Genomic DNA, 22,163 nt, shown 5'->3' on the forward strand with positions numbered 1-22,163 from the left:
GACAAAAAGCAGGGGGGATAAACACTTAGAAAATTAACCAGGAAAAGAGCAGGGGGTATGAACACTTAGGGAAAAAATTGACAAAAGGCAGGGGGGATAAACACTTAGAAAAAAATTGACAAAAAGCAGGGGGGATAAACACTTAGGAAAAAATTGACAAAAAGCAGGGGGGATAAACACTTAGGAAAAAAATGACAAAAAGCAGGGGGGATAAACACTTAGGGAAAAAATTGACAAAAAGCAGGGGGGATAAACACTTAGAAAATTAACCAGGAAAAGAGCAGGGGGTATAAACACTTAGGGAAAAAATTGACAAAAAGCAGGGAGGATAAACACTTAGAAAAAAATTGACAAACAGCACAAGGGATAAACACTTAGAAAATTAACCAGGAAAAAAGCAAGGGGATAAACACTTACAAAAAAATGACAAAAATGCAGGGGGGGTATATAAATAGAAAATTAAATTTAATATAAAAGGGGATAAATTTTTGAAACAATTGGGCAGGATAAACACTTGGAAAATAAAATCTAGAAAAAAATGGGGGGATTAACACCTGGAAAATTAGAAGAAAAAAACACTTGCTCCTACATTAAATGACAACCTTCTTACCTTAAAGATTTAGTCAAAAAGCTGTGGAAATGAATAGCCAGTGAAATGTCATCAGGATTTAGGCTTTTATTGAATTTTCAGAAATACAGAGACACCATATGATGCAAGAGGGACACCTTCAAGTGGGCAACCAAGATACCTCAGGCCTGTTGCGTGCAAGAAAAATAGCAAAAGTTAGAATATATAGAGACTGGAGAATCAACTTTTTTTTTTTGTGGGGGTAAGTTTTACCTTGATCAGTCCCAGTCTCCCCTTCTGTAACCTCAAGAGTGATCTTGGCACACAGAAAGCTGCATCTTGGTGCTAAACAGAGAAAAAATGCACACAAGTTAGCATATATACAGCCTGGAGGCTTAGCTGTTTTTTTTAATGGGAAGTTATTTTTATCTTGATGTTAAACAGTGGAAACTTGATTTAACCAAGGCATTTGGGGGTTGCCAACCAATTACAGCATTGAGGAATTTTAATAAACCATCAAGATAAAGAATGAAAATAAGTTAGCCAGTGCTATTTCCCCTTTTCCAGGCAAGGCAATTCAATATACAGACTGAGGTTAACAGCTAGGACAAGGGTGTCAAACTTGGGTTGCTTCGTGGGCCACAATAAGGTCAACTTGATTTCACCTGAGCTGTACTATTTTTAGATATTTTTTCTATTTAAATTGGATTAAAAAAACTGCACCAAAAGCCCTAAATTCAGTTTTTAATAGATTTAAAAGAAATGTTTGAGCTTTTTTTTCTTCACGAGGGAAAATATCTTGTAATAATTTGTTTTTCATTTCAAAAGGAAACAAAATATGTTGGGGGAAATGTTCAATATTAGCGTGGAAAACAATTTTTAAAATAAATGTATTTTTAGATTTTACAATATGCTTTTTTTAAACTTAAAAACACAATTATTGATTTAAAAAGGGGGAAGATGAGGTAATATAATATACATGCACAATCTTCATTTAAATTTGATCCCAACTTAAATTCAGCACTCATGATTTACTTTCCCAGGCCACACAAAATGACACAGCGGGCCAGATTTGGCCCCCGGGCCGCTACTTTGACACCAGTGAGCGAGGAGAAAATTGGCTTAAATTTTGTATACGTGATTTTTTTGTAAAAACAGAACAATTGCAAATCGGGAATGAGTGTTTAGCACGCAGAATGAAAACGATTACATACAAAACAACAGGAACTAAGTCGTGCCCCTGGATGTGAACACTTACCCAGGAAACTGTCGGTTGATGTCTTTCGTTGTTTGATTCAATTTAAAGTCTTGCTACACGACTCAATAATGGAAAGAAACCGGAGAACATGCTTTTTAAGTCAAATCGTGACGCTAATACTAATGCTGACTAGTAACATGATGTGGCACAAAGCCGGTCGAGAAAAGAAGCCCATACTTAAATTGTCGACGGTGTGTTAAACCTGGCATTAAACTAAGAGATTTGTTGGCGTTTTGGGCTCAATTAATTGCTGAAAAATCTCCCGATCGCGTGATAAAAACGCATTTAGGCCAGTGAATAGCTCGACTTTCCTTACCTCGTCGTCGTGTGTCCACCATGAGCGTGGAAAAAGCGTTCCAAAAGGAAGTTACTGCGCACATGCACTCAATTAACTCCGCTACGTCATACAATAGGCGTAACCACGCCCATATTGTTCCGTCATACAATAGGCGTAACCACGCCCATATTGTCACGTCACATTGAAAGTGGAAAAGATGGTGAGTTGCTTACCGCGCTCCTAAGAGATGCTTGGTCCTCCCAACCCGTCTACGTTTAGAAGATGACGAAGATAGTCGTGAGTTGTGTGGTTTGAATGCCATAAAACAGCATACCTCTCAACTTGTACGTTTTATACTTTTTTTTACCATTTCAAATCATGTACACCGACCTTTGTACGGGGAAAATGAAAATAAAAAATATTGCCAATATTTATGAAAACCGATCTCAACAAGACCGTTTTGGCTAAAATCCAGATAGTCTCTTAGGCTGGCAGCCAACGACACTACTGTCATCGATCGTTACTATTGTCACGGTATACAAGCAAAAAAAATTATTCATAATCGGATGTATTTTTTAGCGGTACGTACGGCAATATCGATAAAGGATGACATTCGCATGCTTACATATACATAGAATAATTATCGTGGAAGCAAGCATGGAAGAGCCACATAGCAAGAAACGAGTTACCGCCAGTAAACATGCGTCGTACAGTGTTTGTACGGGGAATCGTAATCATTTATAAGGGCAGAGGTTGACAGGTATGCAAGAGAGTGAGCATGAGTGTGAGGGAGAAGAGAGTGCATGAGAGTGACTTTTTGAGAGTGCGTGAGAGCGTGCGCGTGTGTAACATGAAATAAACTCACCTCGCTACCGATCACGCCTTAATTATTCATCCAGACAATCGAGGAGAGTGCTTTGAGTGGGAATTTTTTACCAGCTACAAGTAACAATTTACTTTGAAAAAGCCATCATATATAGTAGATCAACAGCAAGAAGAGCTGTTTGCAGTCAACAAATAAAAACAAGATGCTGAAAATGTATGGCTGACATAAAATACTATTAGCCATAGCAATTTCACAATATAGTACACATCCAGTAGAAGCAGAACTTCATTACAGTACAGTTTAGCTTTCACGTCACCTGAAATGCACTCATGCCATTTCTTCATCATGAGTCATTACATGTACTTATGATGCACAAGAAAAGGATTTTGTAAGTGTTCTCTTTTTAGCAGTTTTTGTAGGTGCTACTGTCTGCAGTAGCCTTCTGACCAGCTCCAGTCGTCCCGTTCTGATGAGAGCTTTTGACAGCTCTGTGACCTCCGCAGTGTTTCTTCTGTAAAGGCACCTGAGCTCCGCCTTCACCACATCCTCAGGATACTTCTCCTCAGCCTTCTTCAAACACTGCTCCATCTGGTTGATAATTTGGTTGGCATCAGGGCTCCCCTGCATGAACACAGCCAGTAAGGCCTGGAGAAGGTACCGCAAGGCCGTGGTATCCGTAATCGTCGGTCGTTCTAGGTCCAGAGCATATCTGAAGCAATCTACAGCATTTTGTTCCTCTCCCTTGAGGAGGAGGCAACGTCCCTTGAGCAAGTGGAGGTCAGGCAAGCTGTCTCCCAGTTCGTACAGTTGGGCCTGGGACAGACTCACCAAGGCACTGTTTATTGCTCCCTCATCCACCAGAAGGCTCTCCCGCAGTGCATCTACGCCCATGTAGTAGTACACCTAACGCAGAAGATGAAAAATTAATTAAAACATGTAAAATGCATTAAAAAAGTGAATCCTTCTTACCTGTGCAATCTCCAGGTGAGTCCTCAAACAAGGACACACAGCCAAGACTTTCTCCAAGTTTTTCTGGGCCTCAGTCAACATTTGACGGTCTGGTACACCACCTTCCCCACATTTGGCTTTTTCTAGGTCCTTGACGTAAAGTGTTGTGTTGATCTAAAGGAAAGAATATACTAACATGCTTAGAATAGGAGGTTGTTGTGTAATGTGGTTACATTTATCACATTGCATTCTTGCAATAACGCCCATATCTCATCTGTAATTATAATGTTTTGCTTGAATTATGAAGGCTTAAGTGAGGTTGATAACTGTTTTCCTGTGTATTTTCTTCTTCCCAAATTCACTCTGAAAAGGAGGATGCAAAACAAAATAAATAGCGACAGGTGATTGGGAGATTAAACCCTTAGTTTTGTTAGAAACCCCATAGTTCTGCTAGATTAGCATTGTTGTATGATTAGAGCTTTTCCACACAGTAAATGTTGCTCAAATAGCTCTTACTAGTTAATTTAGAAATGAAATTGTGGACTAATCACATTTAGCCTGCAATAAATTGTTGTTATTGTTAAATAAAGTTGTGTTACTGACCAACACCTTAATGTAATAAAATTAAAATGCATTTACAGTATTGGTGTTGATTCATTTTTCTTTTTAAAATAAACATTTTAAGTATAGGTCATGTTCAATATAAAAAATATATTTTCATACATGCACATGCATTTTTATACGCAAATAGATTGCAGCCAAGTGGCTTTATCAAATGGAGCCCAACATGTGCCACATAAAGTTTGCATAGACATGTATCCATAAGTATCATAATATATGCAAATATATTACAAAAAGCTTTAATTTAATGAGTAGAAAATTGTAATATGGTTTGAATTGTGTTCTGTTAAAATAACAATGGTACTTTTTACGTGCATAACTCAAAAATATACAATCTAATTTTTGCCCAAACTTTTTCTTGAAACAAAATAATCGTAGGCCTCAATACTTTTGAAAGCCACTAATTTTCCTCGAGTGAAGGACTCAGGGATTTCTATTAAATAGGAATAAATGTCTACCCAGCCTATTTACGGCCAAGACAGAGGAGAGTCCGACACACATTTCATCATCACAGACTTCTAATAGACTTTGAATTACTTGGTTTTATTGCCTATGCACACATTTAAGTTTCTCACTAAACTCCCTCCGGTTTTCAAATATAAAAGTACATCCAAGAATAAATCAACAAGTCTCATAACAGATTGCTTGTTTCTATGGCTTTTGCAGTTCTAGTGTCGACCCATCTTAGAAAGGACATACGTTACCCTGGGAACAGAAAACTAGGTGTGTCTGACATAGTTCAATGTTTATGTTGTAGTTGTGCAAAATGCATTTTTCATAAAAGCAGCAAATGCCTGTTCAAATGTGTTACTGGTCGCCTGCAAAAATCATAGTCTAAAGCAGTGGTGTCAAACATACGGCCCTCGGGCCGGATCCGGCCCATCTGGTGGTTTGGTACGGCCCGGGGAAGAAAGCTGCATTGTATAAAAAATATGAATTTTCTTGAAAATGTGATAAATAAATATATGTTTAACTGTGTAAAAGTGTTGTTAAAATTGCACATACTTTATTTATGTTCTTATGTTATTCTCTTGTTCATAATATGTTGTTCATAATATAAAAGGAAAATTCTGTTAATAAACATTTTGATAATTTACTTATTCTTTGCACTAATTATTAGTATTAGTGACTAATACAAAGGAAAAAAGTGGGCTTATTGTTAGTTCTATGTAATTTTGCAATGAGTTTACTGGTCCGGCTCGCTTGATCTCAAATTAAGCTGTATTCGGCCCGCAGGCCAAAGGGAGTTTGACACCCCTGGTCTAAACCATGCTTACTATTTCAACAGATATTTCAAAAATGTTTGGGGACGTGGGTTTATCCCTTACCTTGGCAAGGGTACAATACGCCTGCCAATTGATTTCTGGATCCGGCAGCACATTGAGAGCCATGTTGCAGATCCCTGTGGCCATCTCATATTTACCCAGCAGAAAGAACAGCTTGGCCAGAAGGTTGAGGATGAAGGCATCATTATTTGCCAACTTTATGGCCTGCAAATCACATTTAAAATATTAGTTTGAAGGTGTACTCTTCAACTGATCCAAACTTGCACAGTGGTATATTGAACATACATTCCCGTAGCAAGTTAGGGGATCAGTGGCTGAGTATCCGCAGTCGTGGATCGACATGGGGACTGTGGTGAACTCATCCTGCCTCTCTAGCATGATGCCAACGTAACACCAGGAAAGAGCTGGGGATGAGAGGATGGATCAGGGGTGGCGAACACACAGCTCTCGAGCCGCATGCGGCTCCCGGCCAAATTACTTCTTATCGTATTTTGCATATACTGTGCTCCTTTGCCTTATTTCTGTTATTTTTATGTCTCTCTTAAAACACAAATTATTCAGGGCCCTTCAAAAAATATGTATATATTTAAAAAATAATTTGGTAGATTAAAATTTTTAAATTTATATTCTGGCGTCAGGTGTGGTGGCTCTTTAACTCTCACGGTTTAGATAACGGGTGTCAAAATGGCAGCCAATAATTGCAATTTTTATTGATTGTAGTTTTAAGTTCAAAAAGCATTTCTTAAAATTCCAAAATACAAATATTTTCTGTTTTCCACTTTAATATTGAACACAATTAAAAAATATATATTTTGTTTCCTTTTAAAATGAAAGACAAGTGATTAAATGACTTTTTCTGCTTATTTAGAAAAAAATCCTCAAATAAACATTGTTTTAGACGTATTTATGAAAACTAAATAGTTAGGGCTTTTAATCCAGTTCTTTAAAAAAAAAAAAATTATATCCAAAATGGTCCAACGCACATGAAATGGAGTTGAACCCGAATTTGACACCCTTGGTTTAGATCATCTACATTAGTACATTATGTGCACCCCTATGTGATTTACGTGTAGACACTGTATCTGATACAAAATGATGATAAATTCTGTTTACCTTTTTGTTGTGTTTTATCAGATTGGAGTGTTTCTCTGAGAAGCCTTAACCCCTTGTTAAAATGTGAGAGCCTGGAGTATTCAGCCTCCTCTTTGGTCTTCACTATGTCATCCAGTCTGCAAGGAGAAGAAAGGAAGAGAGAGAAAAACTCAGAACTGTACATTTTAAATAAATAGATAGTTTGCTACCTGATATAAATGGTTGCCATCTTAAAGTACCAGCTTCTTTTTTCTTCTAATGGTATCTGAAAAATAGTGTTACAAATTGATTCTGGCCTAAATTCTACATTCTTCCAATCATGATTCCACCTCACCAGATGACCGCCATAGTCCAGGGCTCTATTATAGAGCATCAGGGCTGCGACCAGTCTTTCCCTCAAGTCATCCTCTCGCTCCAGCTCCACATCATAAGGGTAAACATAGGCCTGCTCTGCCAGGCAGCGGGCCGCCATTTGCCTGCTGTCTTCCTTAGATGTCTCTCCAGCACCTAAGCCCATCAGTTGGGATACTTTCTCCACACATTCTGCAGCATCCAGCTCTCTTCTCAACTTGTCATACACATAACCCAAGTTAGCCCAGGCATTGAGGTTCCCTTGATCTTCTTTACAAATGCCCCTGAAAAGCCAAAATTGACAATTCACCGAAAGGGTTAGTTAAATTGACTAAAATGATAACATTTACCATTCCCTAGACACAATATTAAATTTCGGCAGTGACTGCAAACGTGTTTTTAGTTGTTAGTAGCCACGAAGAATATTTAAGCTTCTTGACCTGTCCTCCATATACGTGGACATCATATTTTGGTTCATATAGGACACAATTGTGTACAAAATGTTAATATTGTGGCTTATATAGCCCAAACCGTGACATGGATATTTATGGTTGAGTTAAAAAAACAGCAAAGAATAGAAAGGATTATTTAAGGCTACTTTCTTTTCATATAAACATGATAAATATTTTTTTTTTAATACTACTGTATTTTTCTATTAAGTTTCCATTCTTTTCATAGTTTGACCATGCATGCAATTTATACTAGAGTAATTTATATGAGAAATTATTTAAGGGAACTAAAGGTAAATATGTTTATTTTTATTCTTTTATTAACAGTGACTCATCTACAATATGTAACCTTAGAAAATTATCATCAAGTTAAAGTGTTTTTTCTTGTTTTTATCCTGTTTATCTATTTATTCTCCATTGGACTCATGATAATATTTAGCTTCTGTATTATAATATGTTTAGCTCTTGTTTTCATAATACTTTTGATGTTATCTTTAAAAAAATATTTCAACAACCCCGACATGTTGTAATCCGAAAGCCGAGCAACGACATTTCATTGCCAAACTTCGCTGCTGTGTTTTCTTTTATATTTTGTGAAATGACAATAAAGCCAATGTTAAAAAAAATGTTAGTGATTATTTTCTATAGGAGTGACTAATAGCCTGAAAAGTGTGACATATGCAGGCAGTGATGATTTATGATAAAAAAAAATGTATGGAATGGAGAAACTGTCTGCCTAATGGTGAAGTCGCTTGTGTCTAATTTGTTACTTGAGTTGAAATTGTCAAACGTGAGCAATATCAACACGCGCAACGTTATCAGGCATGTTCCGGTTACCTTCCATTCATATGAGAATAAGACTATTCCTGTTTAGCAGCCATGATGAGAAATGTATCGCTGACGCATTTATCCTAAGGGCGAGAGATTTGAACCTCTCGACTGTACTCTAAATGTAAAGTTCTTGTGCAAAAATTACAAAACATACAAGAATAGATTCCCAAAAAAAATCCAACTTGATTAGGGTTAAATAAGAAATAAACTGTACACATGTTATCACCGGAATATTTCCTCTGCAATTTGAAGGTGGTCGAGGTGAAAAGCCAGAAGCCCCAGAAGATTACGAACAGCATACTGTAGATATCCAGCTTCAGCCTCCAGTTCTCCCTTGAGACTTTCCTGCTTTAAATAAGTGTCTCTATGTCTCAGTTTCAAAGGTCCAGTAGAATCACAATTGAGGTTTAAGTCCAGGTGGAAGTGCCCCGGAATGTAGTCCATGTCCTCCATTAGCGACTCAATGTCCTCTGTTGTATTCGAGTCCATGACCCTTGTCTCTCCTGCCAATCCTCCTACATAGGCTTCCAAAAATAAGTCATAACACAGCAGAATGGACAAATTATTACAATGATTTGTGTCTTGTTTCTGTATAATGCTAAAATAATGGAGCTAATCCTCCCCAGTGCTCGCAGGCTTTTGTTATTATGACTCAAAGTCTACACTCACCTGTTCTAGACTGGTTTAACAGGTCGGACTTGGGAGTTACCAGGAAGTAGAATAGAGTCTTACAAGGAAAGTAGCATTTGGGAATACAGCTAATCATTAACCTTTCTAATTAATACTTCAATCTACGCATACAATTTGACCATCTGTGACTTTTTACGAGTGTTTTGAATCAGAACACGCAAGTGTATGAAGAACATAAGGATGTATATTGCATCAAGTTAAAATGAATGAATATTTTAGGCAATGGCTCCATAGCCGGTAACCTGTCAAATAGTCTATATGGCCCCATATGGCTAATTAGCCAGTAAGAATTCTATGTGGGGTAGATAGTAAGAAACTACTGCTACAGAGCCACTGCCTAAGTAATAGTCATGAACACCTTCATGCGTGTAGAAGCAATTAGTCTACATGAAATTAACACCTATAAGTGTTAGTACAGTGTAAGTAGAAACAGCTATAGGCAAAGTCAAGCCATTTTGGGAATTGAAATTTGGCAATAATTTCAATACTTCTTAATAAATAATCACAATATTTGGCAGTATTTTTTTATTTTATTAGTGGTAAAAATCCCACCAAATTTGATAAAGATCAGATGGACAGTTAAAAAAATGTCTTGTTCACCCAATTAGAGTGCAATTGATAGATTTTAACATTAGGTGAATAGGGATTTAATGACTATTATTTAACATTGAGTGAATAGGGGAATTTCTAAACCATTCAACCAATCTTATTGAAATTTGATGTGTTATTGCCAATTGATAGATTTTAACATTAGGTGAATATGGATTTAATGACTATTATTTAGGCAGTGGCTCCATAGCCATAGTTTCTTACTATTTACCCCATAAAGAATTTTACAGGCTAAATAGCCCCTGGGACTATTTGACCGGTTACCGGCTAAGGAGCCATTGCCAATATTTTAACCTTAAATAGAAAGGCTATCAAAATAAAAGCAGCTGTTATTGTGGTTGCCAGTAATGCAGTGCAGCACCTCCTATCGCTTAAAGAGCAGCACTGCACCCCCTGTTTGGGTGTTATTTTTGTTGAAACATTGTAAACCAAAGTGAAAATATGACAAAAATAAAAACTCAAAATAGCAGTGCTGTTGCATAGTTCAGGAAATTATTATTATCATTACTGGCAACCACAGTAGCAGCTGCTTTGCCTTTCCATTTAAGGTTAAATTATTCATGAATTTAAAGTTGATGCAATATCCATTCACTAAACTTCAAGCGGAAATGACTAAGTGGAGGCATTTAAGGAATGGGTTTTTCCAAATATGCTGAGTGTAATACTTAAAACTACCACAAGAGATCAGCAAGTTAACATATTTCTGGTCAGGCATACTAATCGATAATCCTTGCAAGTTCTCATAGCTTGAGTTTACACCCTTGAAGGATGTAAAAGAATTTAATCACTCGTCTATTAAGATCTGACATACGTTTCTGGCCACCGTAAAAAAATGCAACTCTCTACGATGCATGGTTTAGAGACAAATGTAGCGCGCGTGTGTGCGCGTGTGTGTGTGTGTGTGTGTGTGTGTGTGTGTGTGTGTGTGTGTGTGTGTGTGTGTGTGTGTCTGCTCATCAATACATCGCTGGCGTAAATTCTGCCATGAATAAAGTTAGTAAATGACATGGAAAGGCGTCCTACCTTACAACATAGGTTTAGCGCAGCCAGCAGCATTGTATGTCGCTGAGTCTACACTTCAGGACATTAAAAAAAAGGTGTTTTAGGGAGCACCTGGAGACACGCTGGCCGAAAGTCGTCCGAAAATGTCGCTTAGAAATGACGTCGAAAGGTGTCCCTCCATACAACCAATTAGCCACGCAGTGCGTTTAGGGACATCATGTAAAAACAATGATATAAAAGAATAAAAGATTGAGTTTACGCACTTAGAGTAGATCAATAAATCCAATCACTCGTCTATTAAGATCTAACAGCCGTTTTTGGCCACTATAGAAATGTCAATTTCTTACGATGCACGAGAATCCTAACATACCCCATATACCCCATACCCCTCAGTTATTAATTATTTATTTGTTGATAACTTATTTGTTTGTTGTAATTTGTGCACTTTGTAGTGAAGCCTTAAATCTCATTATACTTGCATCATGACAATAAAAACATTCAATTCAATTAAATAAAGCTTCATGCTAAAATACGCACATTTTGATTATTCCGAGAGTGCCTTATTTATTTTTTTTTACACATTTATGAAATAGGGATAAGCCTTATTTACCCTGCACATGTTTTATTGTCCTGTTTTGGTACTTTCAGCAGAAGCCCGACGTGTTTCCCGCGCTGTTTAACTTTGAAAGGACTTACCGGAAGCGGTGACACTTTCAGGTAGCCTTGACAGACTTGAGTTCGAGTTCCCTGCTTCTCTGCGGTGAGGCAGGCAGGCGGCTGTCATCATGCAGGTGGAATGTGCGCAGTTTAGCCACGGTTATTAAGGGGGCTTCCAGTCGGGAGCACTCACACGTAGTCTTGAGCCACACACTTGGAATCTATTTCCGTTATATTTAGCTTTGATAGACGCTCCTTGTTGCGTGGGATGCTGACAGTTTGTTTTTCCAGGCTGTCGCAATCTGCCCCCACTGTGTTCGTATGTGATGCCACGGAGTGTTGCGTTTACTGACAATTGCCTAGAAAGCAACATCACAACTGAAGGAAATATTTTCTCCAACAATTCTTTTTAACCAGCGCTCCCTGGCCATGATGGATGACGGAACTTTTTGTGACAACACTCCGGACCTGAGAGACATAGAGGCGAAAATCGGCCGGAAGACACCCGAAGGTTTGCTCAGGTGGATGCGGGAAGAGGCATCATCTCTCCGGGGACAAGACGAACTGACTCCCGCTGTGGAGGAAACCGAAAAGGAGATGGGGAAGATGAGCCTGGATGAAAAGATCAGAAAACTAAAGACTGAAATGGTAGGAGTCCAGTCCAATACGTCACAGTGCACGCGAAAATGCATCTTTTTTTCCTGAGCATTTTATAAAACAGACAAGTGCAATGAATGACACAGTATAACACCTTTATTTACAGCTCTGCACTGTCCACCTATTCACTGTTTGTATGGATACATGAGTGTTTAGTGACTCAGCCTCTTATGGGTGCTTTGCATGTGCTAAACACACACAAAAAAAGAGGCATGGTAAACCCATTATATCCAATCCAAAACACAGGTGTCAAATTGGCGGCTCCGGGGCCAGATCTGGCCCACCACATTATTCTGTGCGGCCCGAGAAAGTAAATGATGAGTGCTGACTTTCTGTTTTACAATCAAATTCAAATGAATATAATAGATGTGTAAGGGATATTTCAGGTGTTTCCCCTTTATAAATCATTAATAGCCATTTTTACTCTTCTGTTTGTGTTGTTTTTAGTTCAAAGGGCATTTTTGTAAATCTCAAAATAAATATGTAAAACAGAATTTTTGAATTCCTCATTAGGGTTGTGGGGGGTGCTGGAGCCTATCCTAGCTTACTTTGGGTCAGAGGTAGGGGACACCCTGAACTGGTGGCCAGCCTAGGGGCAATACACAGTGTCCAATTAGCCTATCATGCATGTTTTTGGAATGTGAGAGGAAACCAGAGTACCCCTGGAAATCCCACATAGGCAACATGCAAACTCCACACGGGTGGACCCACTTGGATTTGAACCCAAGACCCAGAGCAGTGAGGCTGACTTGCTAACCACTTAATCCACTACTAGACCCTAATGACAATATTGTGTTTTAAATTTTTAAAGATGGAGTTGCCTCTACTTTTGACTCAAATCTCGATAGAAAATATTAGTTATTCATTTTCCGAGCCGCTTGTTCTTTCAAGAATTGCAAGGGTGCTGGAGCCAACCCCAGCTAACTTTATTCACCATGCTGGGGACACCCTATGGTTGCCAGCCAATCGCAGGGCACAAAAAGACAGATAACCATTCATGCTCGCACTCATACCTAAGGGCAGTTTAGAGTGTCCAATCAGACTAGCATGCATGTCTTTGGAATGTGGGAGGAAACTGGAGTACCCAGAGAAAAGCCATGCTGTCTTAACCACTGGGGGATTGAACAGTCAATCTCAGAATAGTTAGGCCATCGTACCACCCTAGAATGAATTAACATGAATAAAATGATAAAATCTTTACCTTCAATTAAATCCAAGTATATGGGACAATCTCGCTAGTATACCTTATTAGACAAATGAGTTCTGTGGTAGAAATGCCAAAAATACATTTCAAAAGTATACATATTAATGAGAATGTGCGGATCATGCTCCTCATTTGAATGTGATTGACTGAAGCGCAAAATGAGATTGGCCAAATGACAGATGGCCGTTTGAGCTCCACTAAAACCAAACAAACAGTAGAATTGATTAACATTTTGGGCCATGAATCATAGCTGCAAGAAAATAGAAAAGTGAATGTGACAAAGAGCCACTTTCTATTTCCAAATGTGTGGAATTTCCTCATGAAGCTCTACTCAGCAAATGTTTCATTGTCATTTGAGAGTACTTTGCTATATTAAGAACACAGCAGTAGACTTTTGAACACTGCAATTTATCTGCACCCTTCATACAAAGATAAACACTAAGACATTTTTTTCCCTAACATGTTTTTTTTCCCACTTAATGTGGACCACCACCGAGAATTAGCAACAAAATGAACCAGACAGAAAAGATGGTCTCTCCCTACCATTTCTTGTTGATTTATTTTTAAGTATTTTTCAACAAATTCAATGGTTTAAACTTGGTTTATAATTATTGTGATCATCTAAAAAAAGTTGCTTTAAAAATGGCAGGTGGACTCTGCTATGTATAAATCCATATATGAGATTTTATCACTTTTTTTTAAAACTTCTCTGTCTTTCCATGGAGATGAATGGACTATATACACACACATTGGTCTTCACTCTGCCCATATTAACCATAGAAAAAGATAATATCAAATGCTGAAAGTGCATTTTCTAATATTCTGTGAGTCTTTTTGTACCATTTTGTCAAACTTGTCATACATTTTTTAACAGTTTTCTTTCACTGTTACAATCGTATACATTATCACAATGAAATTTCCCAAATATGGGATGAATAAAGTTATCCAATCCAATTATAACACATCCACCTTATTCTTCCAAAATCATAATTTAATTAAATAATTAACTGGTAAGCCAGTGGTTTGCGCATCACCCTCACAGTTCTGGAGTTGAGGGTTCAATCCCAAGTGGGTTGTTACTGGGCTTGTGTGGGTTTTCTCTGGGTACTCCAGTTTCCTCCCACTATCCCAAAAAGGCAAGATAGGCTGATTGAACACTATAAATTCCCCAAAGGTATGACTATCAGCGTAAATGGTTGTCTGTCTTATTGTACCCTGTGATTGGCTGGCCCCCAATTCAGGGTGTCCCCCACCTGGTGCCCATAGTTGGCTGTGATAGGCTCCTGCACCTTGTGAGGATAAGTGGTTCATAAAATGAATGCACTTTAGGAAAGTACTTTATAATTCCTGCAGGAAGCTCTGCATGAGTCACACACAATTCAAGGTTAAATGCCTACAGGGGACAAGTTGACCGTTTTTTCTTCTTGTTTTTATTTTCCTCTTCCTGTCATTTGTTATATTGACTTTCTAGCCTCTTTATGCGAATAATGTCAGTCTTTTTGCACAAAATATGTTGCCATGAAGCAATATCATTGAATTAGTCTGCCATCTGTCAATATTGGAAAACAGCCTCCTCCTTCACTGCTAAAGACTTGCACAATTGATACCAAATCGACTATTGTTGACATATAATAATTGTTAAATCTTTATATTTGCATTATGCAAAGGGATTTGTCTCAAGAGTGGGAAAAAAGCTCTGATTCATCAAACAAGACTGATATTAAAATAGGGTTGAGCACCCAATAATTAGATGCTGTGTTGTACAGTATGTTTACATGTTAAATTTAAAAATAGATGCATAAAGGAAACAATGACTAGAAGTTTTTGAGAGGTTTTATACATAAAGAGAATGAACTGGAGGATAGAAAAGACATGATAATCAAGCCTATGTTGTCTCATGTTGAGTGCAATGATGAAAAATGTCTGCCTGGGTCAAATTGGCGTGGGTAAAGGACACGGGGAGGGGGAGGGTTCATGAAAAGAAGATTTATAGGCGACTGGGTGGTATGTTGCGTCGGTATAATTTAATGCTGGTCACTGTGTTGCGTCCATTCTTACTATCAGTGATCTACAGTTAAGGAGAAGACAGTTTAGCATCTTGGGGGCAATTTGTGTTGGTAATCAGACATACCATAATGATACATTATTAGGTCTCCACCGACTCGGCAAACACACCAAACTGTACATTGTAATTTTGGTATGTTATACAAGAAAAACTATTTTTATAAAGCATAATGGATATTAGACTTCTTAGTGGTTTTAATAGTGGAATCGGTTCCCTGATGTAAAAATAAGTCGATCATATGCTAGACTTGTCATTTATAATTGAAAAATGAATGACTATCATATGCTTTCTGCAGTTTCCTTTCCTCAGCAAAATTTTATAGCATCTCTTCTGCTCCAAGGCTTGTTTTTCCACCCACATGTTGATGGTTTGGGTTCACTCGCATTGCTTGCAGTGTGTCTGTTTGCCAGTTGGCTGACATGAAACTTGCTGATAAAATAACCACGTTCTTCATTATTTTTAACCTGAGGACAGCTGTTAATCATGACATTTAGATTTTTTTTTAAATCACCTTTTTCTAGTGTAGCCAATTAAAATCAAACAGGCCTGTCCTTTCTCTGGAGATAAAAATGAAGAAAATCAACAAAAGCTCCACACATGAAGAAAATCGAAGAAAGTGTCCAAAGAAAACTGCACCTCAGCACATGTCCAACAAAATGTCCATCCGTAAAAATGTTGAAACGGATTTTACGACAGTATAAATTATATTTATATGACATATTTGCAAGTGGCTTTGCCAGTTGCTTCTCCAGATGGGGTAGCCGAAAGCTTTTATTTAATTCCAACCTTAACATACATTGAAGTCTATGATAAATGTATAGCTACTCTTTGAGAGATGAGTTTTCACACTTTATGATTGCAGCATCTAATATGTTGATATGCATATATGCCATATTTGTCACTCATAAATGACTGAATCGAGGGTACGGCTTATATGCGCACAAATTAGATTTGACATGCACGAAACGACAGAACGCAAGAAAATGTGGATGATAAGGTATTTTTTTTCAAAATAGAGAAAAGATAGACAGATAAAACACTAAACAAAATTTATTTTGACATCTATAAATGAAATTGAGGAGAAAAGAACTTATCTTGCATAAAATGTGAAAAAAACTCACTTACTTATGGCTGCAATTGCTCACTCAGGGCGTCGCCATCTTACCTAGGGATGACAAAATAGACCGCTACGGACACACTTCCAGGTTGTACTGCTCACAAGACTTCCTTTTTGGATTTGTCTACCTGCAGGCAATGCCCTTTTTGGAATGTGCAATCCAGCAGACAATCCTTTCGATTCATTCAGTATCTCAGAAATACCACATGCGATGATTTTTTCTTGAGATTTTCCCTTCAAAGCAACACATGTATACTCCCTATAAAAAACATGAATATGGAGGTGAAAATTGTGAATCACGGGGCATCTTCTATCACAGAAGTTGTAAAATTCAACAATTTTAAGGCAATTTTAAGGGTAAAGCTTATACGCGGAGGAAGCTAAAATGCAAGAACATACAGTAGTTAAAAGCCCACCTGCATGAGTCACAATAAAGATGAATTTTTTGTTCATTCCAGCTGTGTTCCGTGTATAAATGAAGGGCACAAAGCTTTGCGGTCATATGCAACTTCAGCGCTGACTAGGCCTGAAGAACCTTTACTACCATTCTCATTAAGTTCTGAGTGACTGCAAGCCTCAAACCTCAAACCCCAAGCCCACCCCTCATATCAGGGTGCCAGGAGACCAGTGTGTTTACCACCACACATTTATATAGCTATGCTGAGTAACCATTGTAGTGTTTAATCACATGTATACAGTTGGCTACTACCCTATTCTCATGGTATTAGTTGTACTCGATAACCTTTGGTGATTATTAATCATTAGGAGGGATTTCTAAGATCTTATACTGTTTGCGCACAGGATAAGCAATGTTTGTAATTTGGTGATCCAAACTGGAGATGGTAATTTTCCACTGCAGGCTTAGGTTTTTTTCCTTTGTAGACTCAAGGTGTCTATTGTGGACGTCAGAGTCTCCTGCATTGCACCTGTGCCATCTCATTAGTTACTTGTCGGTATTGTCAATTTGTGTCCCAAACTGGTGCCCTTTCGCTATTTGCTAGTCTCTAACTAGTCCGCGATTTGTCATGTTTTTATTTGCTTGTTGCTCTTCTCATTTTTGATCTTCTGTGCAGGTGTAGTAGCTTGCTTTGTTTTTTTTTTACTCGTACATTTGTCTTGTGGCAGTCGGTCTATCACCTGGGTTACTTTCGAGTTAGGGTTAGATCAACCTAATGCAATGGATCCGTTTTGTTACTCACTTTTCGTGTTTCCCTATGTTTTTTTCAGGTCAACAATTTATACAATACAAAGAATGTTCTTGATTTGTCTTGTCTACTCCGTGGACCGTAACTGCAGCTTTGAACTTTTTTCTAATTACTCTATTGCATACTATAGGGCAGGGGTCAGGAACAAAGAGAGCCACAAACAATTCATATTTTCCCATGTTATTGCTTGTGAGCCATACAAGACATTTAAAAGTCAAAATACATACATGTAAACCAGCGTTTTTTCAATTTTTTGGGGTAATTTCACCACTTTTAAAGTGAAGAAAAAAAAGAATATTTTTTAAAAGATTCTTATCCTGTAGCCAATCAATGAGGATGCTTTCCAGAAGAGTCTACAGTGAAACGAAATGAAGATTAAAGCAGTTCTAGATGTAGTATATCAGGTCTGTCACCAGCGGTTTCCATATTTTAGCTCACAGGTTAGCAAAGAACCACATGCACTCATCAAAAGAGCCACATGTGGCTCCCGAGCCATAGGTTCCCTACCCCTGCTATAGGAGCACATATTTCATCGATTCTAAGGCACGCTATGGATTAAAATGTAGGTAATTGTTTAAAGATGATCAGGTTCTTCTTTCTTTCTCTCCTAAATTACAGCTTCCAAACAGACTAAAGTATAGGGCAATAATTACCGACTAGAGAAGAAGCAACATAATGGATACTGTATATTTTCTTTATATTATTTTGGACCCTTCTTATTTTCAAATGTATTTTGGAAACTCTTGGGAGTTCTGGCCACATTTACTTAGCTAAAGAGCAGGCTTTCTTATATTGAGGCAAAAGTTTTGTCATGTGACCTCAAACATGTTGAGCTTTTATGCAGAATAATTGGGTTGTAATAAATCCTTTCAATAGATGAATGGGAGATATGAAACTAGCTCCTGGCAAAGAGTATTTTAAAACATATAGATAAAGGAAGATAACAGCATTAATAAAGGTTAACATGGTCTAGGGCAGGGGTGGGCAAAGTATTCCACAAAGGGCTCTAGTGGGTGCAGGTTTTCATTACAACCCACATAGAGGACACTTTTTCATCAATCCAGTGTCCTGCAAGTCCAATCGGTGGATTGCAGTTAGGTGCTTCTTGTGTTCTGCACAAATCTCATTGGTTAAAGCAGGGGTAGGGAACCTATGGCTCGGGAGCCACATGTGGCTCTTTTGATGGTTGCATCTGGCTCTCCGCTAGCCTGTGAGCTAAAATACAGAAACTGCTGGTGACAGAGCTGAGATACTACGTCTAGAGTTTTTTTTCCCCTTTTTTTTTTTTGCATTAGAGTTCTGGAATGCATACTCATTGATTAGCAACTGCATAAGAATGTTGTCAAACGTATTTATATAGTTTTTTTTCCATTTTAAAAGTGGCGAAATGACAAAAAAGGGTGCCTATTTACATGTATTGTATGGTTCCAAAGGAATAACATTAGAAAATATGAATTGTTTGTGGCTCTTTTCGTCAAAAAGGTTCCCGACCCCTGGGTTAAAGTGTCCTTGCTGGATCGGTTGCAACAAAAACCTGCACCCAATTGGACCCTCTTGGACCGGTTTGCCCAAACCCCTGGGCAATGGAGAAGTTCCTTAGGAATATTTTAAATGTTATGCCCCTCTCAGTTTTTTTACACTATATGATCATCTCCTGTTTTCAGAAACGTTGTCATTCTCATATTGTCTTGGAAAAAGTACTGTATTTTTAGACTATTAGTTGGACCAAGATATATATAAAAAGAAAGAATAGAAAAAACACATAGCGAAGATGCACATGAGTATTAGTCACAGGGCTAGTCAAACTGAAAAGAATAGTGTGCGACTTATAGTCCAGAAAATGCGGTAATCAATACTTCTCTTTGTGTTTCCACAGGCATATTTGCGCTCAACGGACATTAAGATCCTACAACAGCTGCTGGCAGTACATGAGGGCATCGAAGCAGTCAAATGGTTGCTGGAGGAGCGCAGCACGCTAACAAGCCGATGCAGCAGCCTAACCAGCAGCCAGTTTAGCCTAGGAGAGGGCCCCGACGCATCCTGGAGGGGCTCCTGGAGCAGCCTTCACGACCCTAATGACAAGCTGGACAACATTTCCATCGGCAGTTACTTGGACACCCTAGCAGACGATATGGACGAATACTGCCCTTCCACTTCAGATTCAGTCATCTGTTCTTCCACGCAACAAATCTCGGATGCGACTTCCGGTGCCCGAAAAGCTGGAGTCACCGGAGCCGTGGTATCTGCAATGGCAAATGGGGACAAGGCTGGGGCTGCAGCAGGAATTGGGAAGGAAGGGGTCATAGGCAATCGGACAAGATCGAATGAAACTGGAACTGGTAAAGGGACCCTTGTTATCAGTGATGTCAATGGGAATGGGACAGTCGGAAATGAAAATGGAAAGCCTGACGACAAAGGAGACACTTTAGTTTGCACTAATGTGGTGGAGACACCTGTTTCTTTGAGCAATACCCATACAATCAAAATCAATGGAAACATGGAGAAGACAACCACACCAACTGTTGGCCACACTAGGACGAGCCTCAACGAAAAACATGCCATTAAACAAAGCCCCAAACGTAAACCTTACAAAAATGGAAACGTTGACTTGGATAATTGTAAACTCAATGGAAAAGTGCATCTGGAGTATGACACTCACTGGCAATGGGTGCAGTCACAAGAAGACGTGACATTTTTGTGAAACTACCCACTTGACCAACTTTCATTCTAATGATGAATTGGCCACTCCTTCATTACTTCTCTTGCTATGCTAACTGTAAAAGACACTTTCTTTCCTTTCCTTGCACAACAATTTGATTGTTTCCAAAAGATAGATTTTAGCTGCATAAATGGAAAATTATGTGCAAAGCAAAGGATTTCTCAGGCTCTTCTGAAGATATGTCCTATCTAGTTTATATTTTCCTTACAAGCACCTTCCAGAAATCCAATACCAATACTAAATATATATATGGATAACATGACTCTCCTCAGTAATACCATTTTATATTTAGCAGCACTGTAAGAAAGTCAACAGTCCAAACTATGTCAGCTTAGTAGATGACCAAAGTTTATCCCCTTGGACTAAAGTGTCACCCGATTATTTAAATATATATACTACAGTGTAACTGAAGAATTATATCAGTTATTTACTCATTGCCAATGTATTAACAAGCAAAAAAAACACATGTAATACAATCATGAGTGTTATGATCTGTGACCATGTTGTCTCCAGCACAAATATATACATATATATACCGTATTTTCACGACTATAAGGCGCACTTAAAAGTCTTAAATTTTCTCCAAAATAGACAGTGCGCCTATAATCCAATGCGCCTTATATATGGAAAAAACAGAAAACCAAAAACAAAACCACCACTGTCGGGTATTAAAAAAAACACAAACGCCTGAACTGAAACAATACTGTTAAATATGCAGATGCCATCTTAGTTTACAAAATCTTCCATCATATAGCTCCTCCCCCACTGCAAGATTTTATACAAAAACATCCAAAACATCAACAATGGCTGGCTCTAGAGGTGACTGTGTAGTGAGTGCTTCATACCTGGAAGTCAATAGCAATTACCGTATTTTCACGACTATAAGGCGCACTTAAAAGGCTTAAATTTTCTCCAAAATAGACAGTGTGCCTCATAATACAGTGCGCCTTATAATACAGTGCACCTTATATATGGAAAAAATGTCATTCATTGAGGGTGCGCCTTATAATGCGGTGTGCTTTATAGTCATGAAAATACTTATCTGACCTAAAAACTGAGGGTGTTCCCCTCATTCTTTGTGCGATGCACGTTATGCAATATTTTTGTGTGGTCAAACAATCAATGCTTAACTTATTGTCTGTCACATATTGATGTATCTACCGTAGCTTCTCATAGCTGCATTTTGAATACATATGCCTTCTTTTTAAGAGTAAAATGTTGACCTGGTAAATTCTTTATAAGAAGCAAATTAGTGCCTGTTTGGTGAACACCCCTAAATATACTGCAACTGCCTGGCCTGTTCTTTCCCTCTTGAAATGGATGGACTATTGTTGTTATGATATCAGGATAGCAATGTATTTTTGCCTGCTTCTGCCTTTCTGCTTGTGTGTACAAATGAATGACTCAACCAACACTGTGTGTGCTCTCACATAAATTATAACGTCAAGTGTGTCCGACAGATTTATGCCTGATATTTATTACTATTCTTCAAGGAGCGATGGATTACATTTTGCTCTAGATATAACAGGGTGTGTGTTGGTTCCATTTGAATCGTCCGCCAATTAACCTAATTGCACAATTTTATCCTTAAAACTCATGTTGAATGTTATGTCATCCACTGTGAAACAGGAAACGCAATAAACAGACAAGCACACGTTGTACTGACACATACTGCAAATAAGAGATCCACAAGCTTTTTGCACAACAGACTGGTGTAACATATAATTATAT

General features: G+C 38.2%; 2 protein-coding genes and 1 long non-coding RNA gene across 4 annotated transcripts; 1 reads left to right on the forward strand and 2 right to left on the reverse strand.

Annotated features, from left to right (window-relative positions):
- Positions 1–25: 25 nt before the first annotated feature.
- LOC144196941 (uncharacterized) lies at positions 26–2,220 on the reverse strand. The gene is made up of 4 exons (XR_013326423.1): positions 2,143–2,220; positions 842–913; positions 611–756; positions 26–528 (listed from the first exon to the last, which is right to left on the reverse strand). It is a non-coding gene; the product is annotated as an uncharacterized LOC144196941 (long non-coding RNA).
- A 791-nt stretch (positions 2,221–3,011) lies between these two features.
- On the reverse strand, positions 3,012–11,749 carry ttc22 (tetratricopeptide repeat domain 22). Of its 2 annotated transcripts, none has more exons than XM_077717480.1 (9): positions 11,505–11,749; positions 8,734–9,031; positions 7,211–7,511; positions 7,086–7,141; positions 6,898–7,013; positions 6,070–6,188; positions 5,827–5,988; positions 3,899–4,051; positions 3,012–3,832 (listed from the first exon to the last, which is right to left on the reverse strand). In XM_077717480.1, the coding sequence occupies exons 1-9, from the start codon at positions 11,593–11,595 to the stop codon at positions 3,293–3,295; spliced, it is 1,836 nt and encodes a 611-aa protein (XP_077573606.1). In that variant the 5' UTR covers positions 11,596–11,749; the 3' UTR covers positions 3,012–3,292. The 2 variants fall into 2 exon arrangements, with proteins under 2 accessions (XP_077573606.1, XP_077573607.1); XM_077717481.1 differs by lacking the exon at positions 11,505–11,749 and adding an exon at positions 10,830–10,986.
- Positions 11,536–21,844, forward strand: lurap1 (leucine rich adaptor protein 1). Its single transcript, XM_077717482.1, has 2 exons — positions 11,536–12,113; positions 19,590–21,844. Exons 1-2 carry the CDS (start codon positions 11,895–11,897, stop codon positions 20,412–20,414), a joined length of 1,044 nt encoding a protein of 347 aa, XP_077573608.1. The 5' UTR covers positions 11,536–11,894; the 3' UTR covers positions 20,415–21,844.
- The last annotated feature ends 319 nt before the right edge of the window (positions 21,845–22,163 follow it).

This window comes from Stigmatopora nigra, chromosome 5 (assembly GCF_051989575.1).
Source record: "Stigmatopora nigra isolate UIUO_SnigA chromosome 5, RoL_Snig_1.1, whole genome shotgun sequence".
Classification (NCBI taxonomy): Eukaryota; Metazoa; Chordata; class Actinopteri; order Syngnathiformes; family Syngnathidae; genus Stigmatopora; species Stigmatopora nigra.

Coding starts and splice junctions, on each gene's coding strand:
- ttc22 (XM_077717480.1), bottom strand. CDS start 11,595: ATGATGACAGCCGCCTGCCTGCCTCACCGCAGAGAAGCAGGGAACTCG. Junction 5,989..6,069: donor CCCTAACTTGCTACGGGAAT/GTATGTTCAATA, acceptor TGTGATTTGCAG/GCCATAAAGTTGGCAAATAA. Junction 3,833..3,898: donor CTCACCTGGAGATTGCACAG/GTAAGAAGGATT, acceptor CTTCTGCGTTAG/GTGTACTACTACATGGGCGT.
- lurap1 (XM_077717482.1), top strand. CDS start 11,895: ATGATGGATGACGGAACTTTTTGTGACAACACTCCGGACCTGAGAGAC. Junction 12,114..19,589: donor GAAAACTAAAGACTGAAATG/GTAGGAGTCCAG, acceptor GTGTTTCCACAG/GCATATTTGCGCTCAACGGA.